At 45.8% G+C, this 13,525-nt stretch overlaps 1 protein-coding gene across 2 annotated transcripts in view; it reads right to left on the bottom strand.

Moving 5' to 3' along the window:
* Nucleotides 1-13,525, bottom strand: part of ACACA (acetyl-CoA carboxylase alpha) — a 575,142-nt gene that overhangs the window by 376,107 nt on the left and 185,510 nt on the right. For both annotated transcript variants that reach the window (XM_069756397.1, XM_069756396.1), the window contains exon 30: nucleotides 498-521. In XM_069756397.1, coding sequence (XP_069612498.1) covers nucleotides 498-521 — 24 coding nt within the window. The remainder of the gene's footprint in view (nucleotides 1-497; nucleotides 522-13,525) is intronic.

The raw sequence follows: 13,525 nt of genomic DNA, 5'->3' as shown, positions 1-13,525 counted from the left end.
GCTGAAACGTTGGGGTGTTCGCTTGTGCTAAAAATTCTCTTCTGTTTACCCTTGGCTGTGAAATCCCGGATTTGAATTTGATGAAATAAACCTTTTTTCAATTGCAACCTGACTTCTCTACTTAATGTGTGCCCGAGATTACTATATGAACATTATTTAGTTTCTTTTCCTTGGTGGCACCAACCTCGTTTACTAAGTGTGCAAATCTAGACCTTTACTTCCAGTGTTATTTCTCACTTCACCATACCCTGAGGGTATAATCACAAACAGATTCGTTGTAAAAATGGCAAAATTGCAGAAAACCGTGTGCTGGTCGCCAAAACCACCAAATTCAGATAAATTGAAATGTTTCAGTTACAAAAATTTATGTAAAAAATCTACAAAACTACTGCAAGTAAATAGATATCCTTAGACTTGTACTATTTTATTTCAGCATGTTACATAATGAACATCGTGGTATAGATTATCGGTTTGAGAAAATAATGCAAATATCATACCTGTTCAGAGTAGGGATGTTCCCTCTGGAATCAAACAAGAAGAATTATTTAGTAATAGAGAAAGAAAACATAACAAAGCAAAAACCAAGTAACTTGTGGTGCGGCACATTCAAGAGTTCTGAATGTAAATCTGCCCATTACACTAAGTAACGGCTAAGTTCACAAGCAGCCAAGTAGTTTCAAAAATCTCTGCAACTGTCAAATTTGTTTGAACAGGTTTTGCAAAAGTAATTGTGCATGGTGCAGAAACAATACCACAAAAATGGATATTTCTAACACAAAACCACCGAGAGTGAACAGAACCTTTAACCCCTTTACCCCCAAGGGTGGTTTGCACGTTAATGACCGGGCCAATTTTTACAATTCTGACCACTGTCCCTTTGTGAGGTTATAACTCTGGAACGCTTCAACGGATCCCAGTGATTCTGACATTGTTTTCTCGTGACATATTGTACTTCATGACAATGGTAAAATTTATTTGATATTACCTGCGTTTATTTGTGAAAAAAATGGAAATATGGCGAAAATTTTGAAAATTTCGCAATTTTCCAAATTTGAATTTTTATGCAATTAAATCACAGAGATATGTCAAACAAAATACTTAATAAGTAACATTTCCCACATGTCTACTTTACATCAGCACAATTTTGGAACCAAAATTTTTTTTTGTTAGGGAGCTATAAGGGTTAAAAGTTGACCAGCAATTTCTCATTTCTACAACACCATTTTATTTTAGGGACCACATCTCATTTGAAGTCATTTTGAGGGGTCTATATGATAGAAAATACCCAAGTGTGACACCATTCTAAAAACTACACCCCTCAAGGTGCTCAAAACCATATTCAAGAAGTTTATTAACCCTTCTGGTGCTTCACAGGAATTTTTTGAATGCTTAAATAAAAATGAACATTTAACTTTTTTTTCACAAAAAATTTAATTCAGCTCCAATTTGTTTAATTTTACCAAGGGTAACAGGAGAAAATAGACCCCAAACATTGTTGTACAATTTGTCCTGAGCACGACAATACCCCACATGTGGGGGTAAACCACTGTTTGGGCGCATGGCAGAGCTCGGAAGCGAAGGAGCGCCATTTGACTTTTCAATGCAAACTTGACTGGAATTGAGATGGGACGCCATGTTGCGTTTGGAGAGCCCCTGATGTGCCTAAACATTGAAACCCCCCACAAGTGACACCATTTTGGAAAGTAGACCCCCTAAGGAACTTATCTCGATGTGTGGTGAGCACTTTGACCCACCAAGTGCTTCACAGAAGTTTATAATGCAGAACCGTAAAAATAAAAAATCATATTTTTTCACAAAAATAAACTTTCCGCCCCCAATTTTTTATTTTCCCAAGGGTAAGAGAAGAAATTGGACCCCAAAAGTTGTTGTACAATTTGTCCTGAGTACGCTGATACCCCATATGTGGGGGTAAACCACTGTTTGGGCGGATGGGAGAGCTCGGAAGGGAAGGTGCGCCGTTTGACTTTTCAATGCAAAATTGACAGGAATTGAGATGGGACGCCATGTTGCGTTTGGAGAGCCACTGATGTGCCTAAACATTGAAACCCCCCACAAGTGACACCATTTTGGAAAGTAGACCCCCTAAGGAACTTATCTAGATGTGTGGTGAGCACTTTGACTCACCAAGTGCTTCACAGAAGTTTATAATTCAGAGCCGTAAAAATAAAACAAAAAATTTTTCCCACAAAAATTATTTTTTTAGCCCCCAGTTTTGTATTTTCCCGAGGGTAACAGGAGAAAGTGGACCCCAAAATTTGTTGCCCAATTTGTCCTGAGTGCGATGATACACCATATGTGGGGGGAACCACTGTTTGGGCGCATGGGAGGGTTCGGAAGGGAAGGAGTGCCATTTGAATGCAGACTTAGATGGAATTGTCTGCAGGTGTCACATTGCGTTTGCAGAGCCCCTAATGTACCTAAACAGTAGAAACCCCCCACAAGTGACACCATTTTGGAAAGTAGACCCCCTAAGGAACTTATCTACATGTGTGGCGAGCACTTTGACCCACCAAGGGCTTCACAGAAGTTTATAATGGAGAGCCGTAAAAATAAAACAAAAATTTTTTCCCACAAAAATTATTTTTTAGCCCCCAGTTTTGTATTTTCCCGAGGGTAACAGGAGAAATTGGACCCCAAAATTTGTTGTCCAATTTGTTCTGAGTGCGCTGATACCCCATATGTGGGGGGGGAACCACTGTTTGGGCGCATGGGAGGGCTCGGAAGGGAAGGAGCTCCATTTGGAATGCAGGCTTAGATGGAATGGTCTGCAGGTGTCACATTGCATTTGCAGAGCCCCTAATGTACCGAAACAGTAGAAACCCCCCACAAGTGAAACCATTTTGGAAACTAGACCCCCTAAGGAACTCATCTAGATGTGTTGTGAGAGCTTTGAACCCCCAAGTGTTTCACTACAGTTTGTAACGCAGAGCCGTGAAAATTGAAAAAAAAAATCTTTCCCCAAAAAATTATTTTTTAGCCCCCAGTTTTGTATTTTCCCGAGGGTAAGAGGAGAAATTTGACCCCAAAAGTTGTTGTCCAATTTGTCCTGAGTACGCTGATACCCCATATGTTGGGGGGAACCACCGTTTGGGCGCATGGGAGGGCTCGGAAGGGAAGGAGTGCCATTTGGAATGCAGACTTAGATGGAATGGTCTGCAGGCGTCACATTGCGTTTGCAGAACTCCTAATGTACCTAAACAGTAGAAATCCCCCACAAGTGACCCCATATTGGAAACTAGACCCCCATGGAACTTATCTAGATGTGTTGTGAGAACTTTGAACCCCCAAGTGTTTCACTACACTTTATAACGCAGAGCCGTGTAAATAAAAAATCTTTTTTTTTCCCACAAAAATAATTTTTTAGCCCCCAGTTTTGTATTTTCCCAAGGGTAACAGGAGAAATTGGACCCCAAAAGTTGTTGTCCTATTTGTCCTGAGTACGCTGATACCCCATATGTTGGGGTAATCCCCTGTTTGGGCACACGGGAGAGCTCGGAAGGGAAGGAGCACTGTTTTACTTTTTCAACGCAGAATTGGCTGGAATTGAGATCGGACGCCATGTCGCGTTTGGAGAGCCCCTGATGTGCCTAAACAGTGGAAACCCCCCAATTATAACTGAAACCCTAATCCAAACACACCCCTAACCCTAATCCCAACAGTAACCCTAACCACACCTCTAACCCTGACACACACCTAACCCTAATCCCAACTGTAAATGTAATCTAAACCCTAACCGTAACTTTAGCCCCAACCCTAACTGTAGCCTTAACCCTAGCCCTAACCATAGCCCTAACCTTAACTTTAGCCCCAACCCTAACTGTAGCCTTAACCCTAGCCCTAAACCATAGCCCTAACCCTAGCCCTAGCCCTAACCCTAACCCTAGCCCTAACCCTAGCCCTAACCCTAGCCCTAACCCTAACCCTAGCCCTAACCCTAGCCCTAACCCTAGCCCTAGCCCAAACCCTAGCCCTAACCCTAACCCTAATGGAAAAATGGAAATAAATACATTTTTTTAATTTTTCCCTAACTAAGGGGGTGATGAAGGGGGGTTTGATTTACTTTTATAGCGGGTTTTTTAGCGGATTTTTATGATTGGCAGCAGTCACACACTGAAAGACGCTTTTTATTGCAAAAAATATTTTTTGCGTTACCACATTTTGAGAGCTATAATTTTTCCATATTTTGGTTCACAGAGTCATGTGAGGTCTTGTTTTTTGCGGGACGAGTTGACGTTTTTATTGGTAACATTTTCGGGCACATTACATTTTTTGATCGCTTTTTATTCCGATTTTTGCGAGGCAGAATGACCAAAAACCAGCTATTCATGAATTTCTTTTGGGGGAGGCGTTTATACCGTTCCGCGTTTGGTAAAATTGATAAAGCAGTTTTATTCTTCGGGTCAGTACGATTACAGCGAAACCTCATTTATATCATTTTTTTTATGTTTTGGCGCTTTTATACGATAAAAACTATTTTATAGAAAAAATAATTATTTTTGCATCGCTTTATTCTCAGGACTATAACTTTTTTTTTTTTTTGCTGATGATGCTGTATGGCGGCTCGTTTTTTGCGGGACAAGATGACGCTTTCAGCGGTATCATGGTTATTTATATCCGTCTTTTTGATCGCGTGTTATTCCACTTTTTGTTCGGCGGTATGATAATAAAGCGTTGTTTTTTGCCTCTTTTTTTTTTTTTCTTACGGTGTTTACTGAAGGGGTTAACTAGTGGGCCAGTTTTATAGGTCGGGTCGTTACGGACGCGGCGATACTAAATATGTGTACTTTTATTGTTTTTTTTTTATTTAGATAAAGAAATGTATTTAGGGGAATAATATATATATTTTTTTCATTATTTAGGAATTTTTTTTTTTATTTTTTTTTTTTTTACACATTTTGAAAAATTTTTTTTTACTTTTTTACATTGTCCCAGGGGGGGGACATCACAGATCAGTGATCTGACAGTGTGCACAGCACTCTGTCAGATCACTGATCTGACATGCAGCGCTGCAGCCTTCACAGTGCCTGCTCTAAGCAGGCTCTGTGAAGCCACCTCCCTCCCTGCAGGACCCGGATCCGCGGCCATCTTGGATCCGGGGCTGGAGGAAGCAGGGAGGGAGGTGAGACCCTCGCAGCAACGCGATCACATCGCGTTGCTGCGAGGGGCTCAGGGAAGCCCGCAGGGAGCCCCCTCCCTGCGGGAAGCTTCCCTATACCGCCGGCACATCGCGATCATCTTTGATCGCGGTGTGCCAGGGGTTAATGTGCCGGGGGCGGTCCGTGACCGCTCCTGGCACATAGTGCCGGATGTCAGCTGCGATAAACAGCTGACACCCGGCCGCGATCGGCGGCGCTCCCCCCGTGAGCGCCGCCGATCGCGCTGGACGTACTATCCCGTCCGTGGTCATGGGTGCCCACCCCACCTCGACGGGATAGTACGTCCCATGTCAGAAAGGGGTTAAGGCCAGGGAATAATGGTCAATGGAATATATCAATGGTTGAATTTGACAAACCAGGAAACATATTTCTAATATAAATTTTAAAATTCTACCCAGCCCTATTTTTTGCTTTTTAAACCTAAGTTGCATAGTTCTTCAAAAGTCAAAGTAAGCAAACACAGAGGATTTTTTCTATTTAAAAAAGTAATTTAAAAAAATTACTAAAATCATATTAGAATTTCAAACATAAATTTCAGGGGACTGTCCCCAAGTGGACAGCCACAGCTAAATCCATTCAGGACTAAATTAAAATAAAAGCAGTGTATACTCACCTTCCGCAGTGGCTACAGACCAGTGTATCTGGCTATGACGTCATATTGCTGTGTCATGTGCCAGCTGCAGCCAATGAGTGGACCCTCGTCAGCTGCAGCCTTTCATCACTGCGGATATCCATTCTGATGGAATAACTATGAGCTGTGCCTGACAAGCAGCCACTCGTTGACTGCAGCTGGCAAGTGACACAACAATCTCACAACACCACTGAGTACAGCGGAATGGCACCATTGGCACCTATTTTAATTTGGTCTTGAATTGATTTAGCTGGGGTTGGCCTGTAGTGGACAACACCTGTAAACCACATTGCATACGTATACAATATTGTTTATCGGTAACTTTTATAAGCAAATATCAAAGGACATTACACAATGAGAAATGCGTCATAATATGCAAGTATACGATTTGGTCTTTACATGTAGCTCTAAAGTAAAGACTTGGAAAATGGTATCTTTGCCTACATCTTCACCCATGTCTAATAATCTATGAACCAGCAAGAATGAGGAAAATACACAGATATGCAAAATGGAAACTATGAGACGGTGATTACTCTTCACTGTGCATTATGTTAAACCATTTTTTTTGCACAAAAAGCAGCAACTAATGGGGTGTAGAGAAGATCGGGGGAGAGGTACACCAGTAACACATTCACTCGCTGGGAAGTTAATGATGTAGACTCTGCTTTATGCATAACTAAAGGTCTACGACATTGCAGAAAACCAGCAATGTATATATACAAATTACAGAAAAGCCAATGGAAGACTCAGATCTAATAGAGAAGACATAACATGATAACAGTATTTACATTTCATTGGGAATTTTCAAAATGCTACACCTCATCAAAGAGCCAGCACTAGTGATCAGTGAACGTGCTTGGATAAGGTGTTATCCGATCATGACCGAGTGATAATGGAGTGTCGTCGGCGTGCTCGAAAAATATGTTTGAGTGCCTGCGTCTGCATGTCTCGTGGTTGTTACACTCTGAATTTTAGGCAATCCCTGCATGTGTTGCAGCTGTCGAACAGCTGCGAGACATTCAGATGCGGGGATTTGGACATAGTTTTCAAGCAAGCCGACGACACTCCATTATCACTCAAATCATGATCGGATAACACCTTATCCAAGCACGTTCACTGATCACTAGCCAGAACCATTTTGGACCACCATATTTCACCCATCACACAAAGTTACAGCACTTCTGAGAGCCAGGGAGGTCATGTCAATGCCTCAACTGTGGATTGATAAAGGATAAAAATCCAGTGCTGGATTATGGGATAATTTACACTCGAATAATAAAAAAAGACACCTTTGTTATAGAGCCAATAATTTACTTGAGAAAAATGCCTCAATCTTACAGCAACTTGGAGTAAAAAAAAAAAATGATCAGAAAAGTAAACCTGTCAAATTATTCCTTTGTGCATAATAAAGAAAATTTCTATATTTTAGCTTTTTTCATATAAAAAGTTAAAAAAGGAAAAAAAAACAGATTGACGGAGATTATTTCATACACAGTGTATTGGCGGAGCTCTAAATATGCATATACCAAGAGGGGACTGTTACGTGTTACGGAACCACTCAGCACCCAGAATATGTTGTGCAGTTATATGTATGTATAATAGATTCCATGTGAGATGCATGATCCTAATGCATCAGCCCACAGACTGCGCCCCTGGGCAGAGGGGACACGATATTCCCCTTTTGTCCGCCCCCCACCTTTGTAATTCCCACAGTAAATATTGGCAGGCTCCGGCCACCTGCGGCTATTGTAATGTATGTCTGGCCTGCCGCTTTTCTATTGGCCTGCCCTCTGTATCTGTGTGATATATTCTGTGTCCTGTGAGTAAAGTGTTGTCAGACTGGAAATATGTGGAGAAGCAGTGATCTTTTATATGCGCCCATGTAACCAAGCAATTCCAGCCAGCGTCCTTCATTCAGACTCCAGCCAAAGCAGAGTGGACCTCCTGAAACACGGGGTGGTACTGAAAGAGGTACCCCAGCTTGGTAGCCCCCGTTACACTGGTGGCAGACAGCGGGATATGATACCCCTTCTACAGGAGAAAAGGAATGAATGGAAAACAACTACCAGAAGTTAAAGAGGACTACATTAAAAGATCTGGCGGAAGCCCGAGGGTTGATCGACAGCAACAAAACAAAAGCGGATTTGATAGCAGCCATCATGGAACACGACAGTGCAGCGCCCCCCAATGTGAACGTGGAGGAGACTGAATTCTAGAGGCAGGTAAAGAACAGACTGGCGTTCTATGGCCCAAACCATGCAGTAGAGATCATACGAGAGGTGATGGCTGATGTGCGTACTGATCTAAAGGAAAAAATGGCCGAGCCAGCCAGGATAGAGCTAGCCAAGATGGAGATGGCAGAGCGGACCAAAATGGAGCTGGCAAAGATGGAGATGGCAGAGCGGAGAGAGGATAGTCAGCGATTAGGGGGAGCTCTGGCCTTCGACCAGGTACCTTCAACAGTAAGCCTCAAACAGATCCAGTATAATGCCTTCCGACAGTTGGGGGAGGCAGAGGAAGACATTGATGGCTTTCTGCAGGACTTTGAGCGGCAATGTGCCCTTCATCAAGTGAAGCCGGAGGAACGGGTTCAGATTCTGGCCAGCAAGCTGAGAGGTCGGGCAGCGGACACCTATCGCACAGTACCTGATGAGGACTGTATGGACTATGAGCGGATCAAAGAAGTGATCTTGGCCCGGTATGCTCTGACACCAGAGGCATACCGCCAAAAGTTCCGCGGACTTATAAAATGCGTAACCGATACCCACGCTGAATGGGCCTGTAAATTACGGCGGTCACTGCTACAGTGGGTACAAGGGAGCCAAGCAACCACTAAGGAGGACGTCCTCCAGCTCTTCTTGTTAGAACGATTCTTTAATGGACTAACCCCCGAGACACAGGAATGGCTTCGGGACAGGCGGCCAACAACTCTTGAGGAAGCCGCTCGTCTGGCCGATGAACATCATGATGCCAGGAGGCCTCAGTTGTCCAGATCAAAGATGGTCACTAGGGGTCCGCCCATGGACCTGGAGGGCCCCAAACCACCGAAGATTGTAGGGGGACCAGCTAGAAACTCGGCCTACCACAGTCCCCCTAGGGCGCGATGCCACACCTGCCGTCAGCTGGGCCACCTGCAAAGACAATGTTCCAACCGGGCATACCCAGTGGCCAAAGGCGGGAACAGCTACCTTCAGCCGGGCTGCTGTACACTGCTACCAAGGCGAAGCTGATCCGGCATTGTGGGCTACGACTAACCAAGGGGTGGAAGAGATGGAGGAAGTGCTGCATGAAGTAGACCCCGTGCAGGCAGCCCGGGCAGATAATCGACAACAGCATCGACAGGTCGCGTGGCTTAATGGGAAACGTATGCAGGGACTAAGAGATTCCAGGGCAATTTTGACCCTTGTGAAGCCTAATCTCGTCCGGGACCAAGAGAAGACGGACCGGACAGTGGCAGTCCGTGTAGCAGGGGGAGCTATACATCGACTGCCCACTGCCAGGATTCACCTGAACTGGGGAGTCGGAGATGGCCTTGTTGAGGTCGGCTTGATGGAGGATTTACCTGCAGACGTCTTGCTGGGAAATGACTTGGGGGCCCATGTTGTCTGCCTTCTCGGTTGCCCCTCTGGCTGAGACATATCCTGCGACCACCCGGAGACAAGCTTGAGCTCCGGAGGCGGAATCACACTCAGAGGAGGCCCAGGTAAGACATCCCAGCCCTACACGTATTCCCATAGCCAGACACATTTCTTGGGCCACCCCAGATGAATTTAAGAGGGAGTTACTTGAGGATCCTTCATTGGAGGGATATCGTGGGAAGGCACAGGAGGGGAGAGGGATACTGGAAGGGGAACAGTTTGTATGGAAGCAGGGACTCCTCTACCGGATCACAGAGCAGCACCACACAGGGTCGAGCCCCACTATAAAACGACAGCTGGTAGTTCCCAAGAAGTATAGGCAGGAGTTACTGCGAATCTCTCATGACATACCCTTGGCCGGGCACTTCGGCATCAGTCGCACCAGGCATCATCTGACACAAAACTTCTTTTGGCCGGGGGTAACCTATGATGTTCGTCAATACTGCCAGACCTGTGACAGTTGCCAGCGCATTGGCAAGAGGGGAGAGATCGATGCAAGGCCAATTTACGCCCCCTCCTTATTGTGGAGGAACCATTTAGCCGAGTAGCGGTTGATCTGATAGGGCCGTTAGCCAAACCCAGTCCGTCAGGGAAAAGGTATATATTGACAGTGGTAGATTATGCCACACGGTATCCAGAGGCGGTTGCGTTAACTAACATACTGGCAGAGACGGTGGCGGCCGCCCTGCTCCAGGTTTTCTCACGGGTTGGATTTCCCTGGGAGATTATCTCGGACCAGGGTACCCAGTTTAAAGCAGAGGTGACCAACCAACTGTGGAAGCTGTGCGGCGTAAAGTCCATTAGAAGCGCCCCCGTACCACCCGCAAACCAATGTGTTGTGTGAATGCTTTAACGGGACGTTAAAACCACTCATTGGGACTTTTACCAGGACCTACAGGGACTGGGAGAAATTCTTGCCACACCTCCTGTTTGCCTATCGGGAGGTGCCCCAAGAATCCAATGGGTTCTCCCCGTTCGAGCTGGTATACGGGAGACGGGTAAGGGGACCCCTACACTTAGTGCTAGAACACTGGGAAGGGGAGGGCCTCATACAAGGGGTACCTATGTGTACCATATGTGCTGGAATTCCGGGACCGTTACAGGAGCTGACTCAGGCTGTACGTGAGAACATGCAGGCGACCCAGCGGCGCCAGCGCATATGGTACGATCGGAGGGCCAGAGAGAGCACCTTGGAAATAGGACAGAAGGTCCTGGTGTTAGAGCCCACTAGGCAGAACAAGTTCCAAGCTGCATGGCAGGGGCCCTACCAGGTAGTGGGGAAAATAGCCGACACAACCTATAATGTCGCTGATTGTGACGACTCCAGGGTTATCCGCATGTTCCACGTGAATATGCTGAAGCCCTACCAGGAGCGCCCTGAAGAGGTAGTGGCCATCTGTGCACCTGAAGCAGAGGATTTAGCCGGACTTCCCATGACGGATGTCTTAGGGGAAAGGACTCAGTCTAAAACATGGGACCAGGTACACTTGGGTGAAGACCTAGGCCCCCGGGAGAGACAGCAGGCAGAGGAGTTGTTGAGGCAGCAACAGAGATGTTTTCGGGGAGACCAGGGTACACTCGCCTGGCACAACACAAGGTTGAGACACAGGATCAGACCCCCCTGTGACAAAACCCCTTCCGCGTCCCTGAGTCTGTACGAGAGGGGATGCGACAAGAGATACAAAAGATGTTGCGTTTAGGGGTCATTGAAGAGTCAGATAGTCCCTGGGCATCTCCCGTAGTGTTAGTGCCCAAGAAGGATGGGACTACACGGTTTTGTGTAGACTATCGTAAGCTCAATGAGAAAACAGTGACGGATGCATATCCCATGCCGTGTGTGGATGAGTTGTTAGACCGGCTGGCGGGGGCAAAGTATTTGACCACCAACGATCTATGCAAAGGCTACTGGCAGATTCCCCTTAGTCCTGACGCTATTCCCAAGTCAGCATTTGTCACCCCGTTCGGCTTATTCCAGTTTTGAGTTATGCCATTCGGGATGAAGAATGCCATAGGCGACCTTCCAGAGGCTGGCTGACCAGCTTCTGGATGGTCTCCAGGACTTTGCTTGTGCCTACCTGGACGACATCGCCATCTACAGTGCGACATGGGAGGAGCATCTAAATCACCTAGAGACAGTATTGGACAGGATCCACAAGGCCGGAATCACCCTGAACCCAAACAAGTGTCACGTGGGCAAAGAAGAGGTTCAGTATTTAGGGCATTGGGTGGGAAGTGGGAAACAGCGACCAGAACCAGCCAAGATTGAGGCCATAGCCAAATTGCCCACCCCAAGCACTAAAACCCAGGTCACGGCATTTCTAGGGACAGCGGGGTATTACAGGAAATTCATTCCCAATTACAGCAGCGTAGCCAAGCCCCTCACTGATCTGACCCGTAAGAACCAACCCCGCCAGGTAACCTGGACCCCAGAGTGTGAGGAAACCTTCCGGCAACTAAAGGACGCCCTCACCAATACCCCTGTATTGGCCGCACCCGATCCAACTAAACATTTCCTTGTTCACACAGGCGCTTCTATGTTTGGATTGGGGGCAGTACTGAGCCAAGTCGGGGCAGTACTGAGCCAAGTCGGGCCGGATGGCCAAGAACACCCGGTAGCTTACCCGAGTCGGAAACTACTGCCCTGTGAAGTAAGCTATGCGGCCATTGAGAAGGAGTGCCTGGCGGTAGTATGGGCACTCAAAAAGTTGCAACCATATTTGTATGGATGCCAGTTTTCCCTCCTAATGGACCATAATCCCCTAGTCTGGCTTAATTGGGTCTCCGGAGACAACGCCAGATTGCTGCAGTGGAGTTTAGCCCTACAACCTCTGGACTTCACCATCCACTACAGACCCGGCAAACAAAGCGGTAACGCCGATGGCCTAAGTCGACAAACGGAACTTGTGCCAACCCCATAAACTTCAGTCATCCCCAAACCGATCCATTAAGGATCAGACTATGTATGCCGATCGCGTCGCTGAAAAGGGGAACTGTGTTACGGAACCACTCAGCATCCAGAATATGTTGTGCAGTTATATGTATGTATAATAGGTTCCATGTGAGATTCATGTCGCTAATGCATCAGCCCACAGGCTGCACCCTTGGGCAGAGGGGACACAATATTCCCCTTTTGTCTTCCCCCCACCTTTGTAATTCCCACAGTAAATATCGGCAGGCTCCAGCCACCTGCGGCTATTGTAATGTATGTCTGGCCTGCCGCTTTTCTATTGGCCTGCCCTCTGTATCTGTGTGATATATTCTGTGTCCTGTGAGTAAAGTGTTGTCAGACTGGAAATACGTGGAGAAGCAGTGATCTTTTATATGCGCCCATGTAACCAAGCAATTCCAGCCAGCGTCCTTCATTCAGACTCCAGCCAAAGCAGAGTGGACCTCCTGAAACACGGGGTGGTACTGAAAGAGGTACCCCAGCTTGGTAGACCCCGTCACAGGCACATATTAACCTCTAATGTGCCTCAACATAGTGAAGACTTTTTCAACATTGTGTGTTAATTGGGGATCATCTGATTACAGCCTTACAGGATTAACTAGATGGTTCGGTCTGTGAAGTGCTGTGGAAATTTATGGCTTTATAAAGTAAAATAAGTAAAGGAACAAATAAGTAAATAAATCTCACTTAAAATTCCTGGGCTCTTTTTATAGGACTACTAGACTTGGGTTTTATCTAATATCACCTAACATTTCACTTCCCACATCTAGTGCACCTCTCCTTCACTTTTGATTATACTGAATAGGTCAATCCAATATTTACCGTACATGGCCAAAAATCTGTTTGCAATCATATTAAAAGAGATTTCTATCGATATCTTTTTTTATAACCTTCTAACCATTAGTATCTGGCAACCAAAGAAATGGAGCATCTTGACGAGACTTGTCTGCAGAGATATGAAATGGAGTGACCACCCAAAATTTGCACTTAAGTTCTAGATGCCTTATGTTTGGTCAAGTAGCCACTTCTTGTGAGCTCAGGAAGTCATATCCTTACATGTTCAGTGTTCATATCCTTACATGTTCAGTACACTGGCCCGCTGCAAACAGGTCTCTCTCCTAAAGGCAACCGC

Source organism: Ranitomeya imitator, chromosome 3 (genome assembly GCF_032444005.1).
Source record: "Ranitomeya imitator isolate aRanImi1 chromosome 3, aRanImi1.pri, whole genome shotgun sequence".
Lineage (NCBI taxonomy): Eukaryota > Metazoa > Chordata > Amphibia > Anura > Dendrobatidae > Ranitomeya > Ranitomeya imitator.
This window is presented reverse-complemented; position numbering and strand designations above follow the sequence as displayed.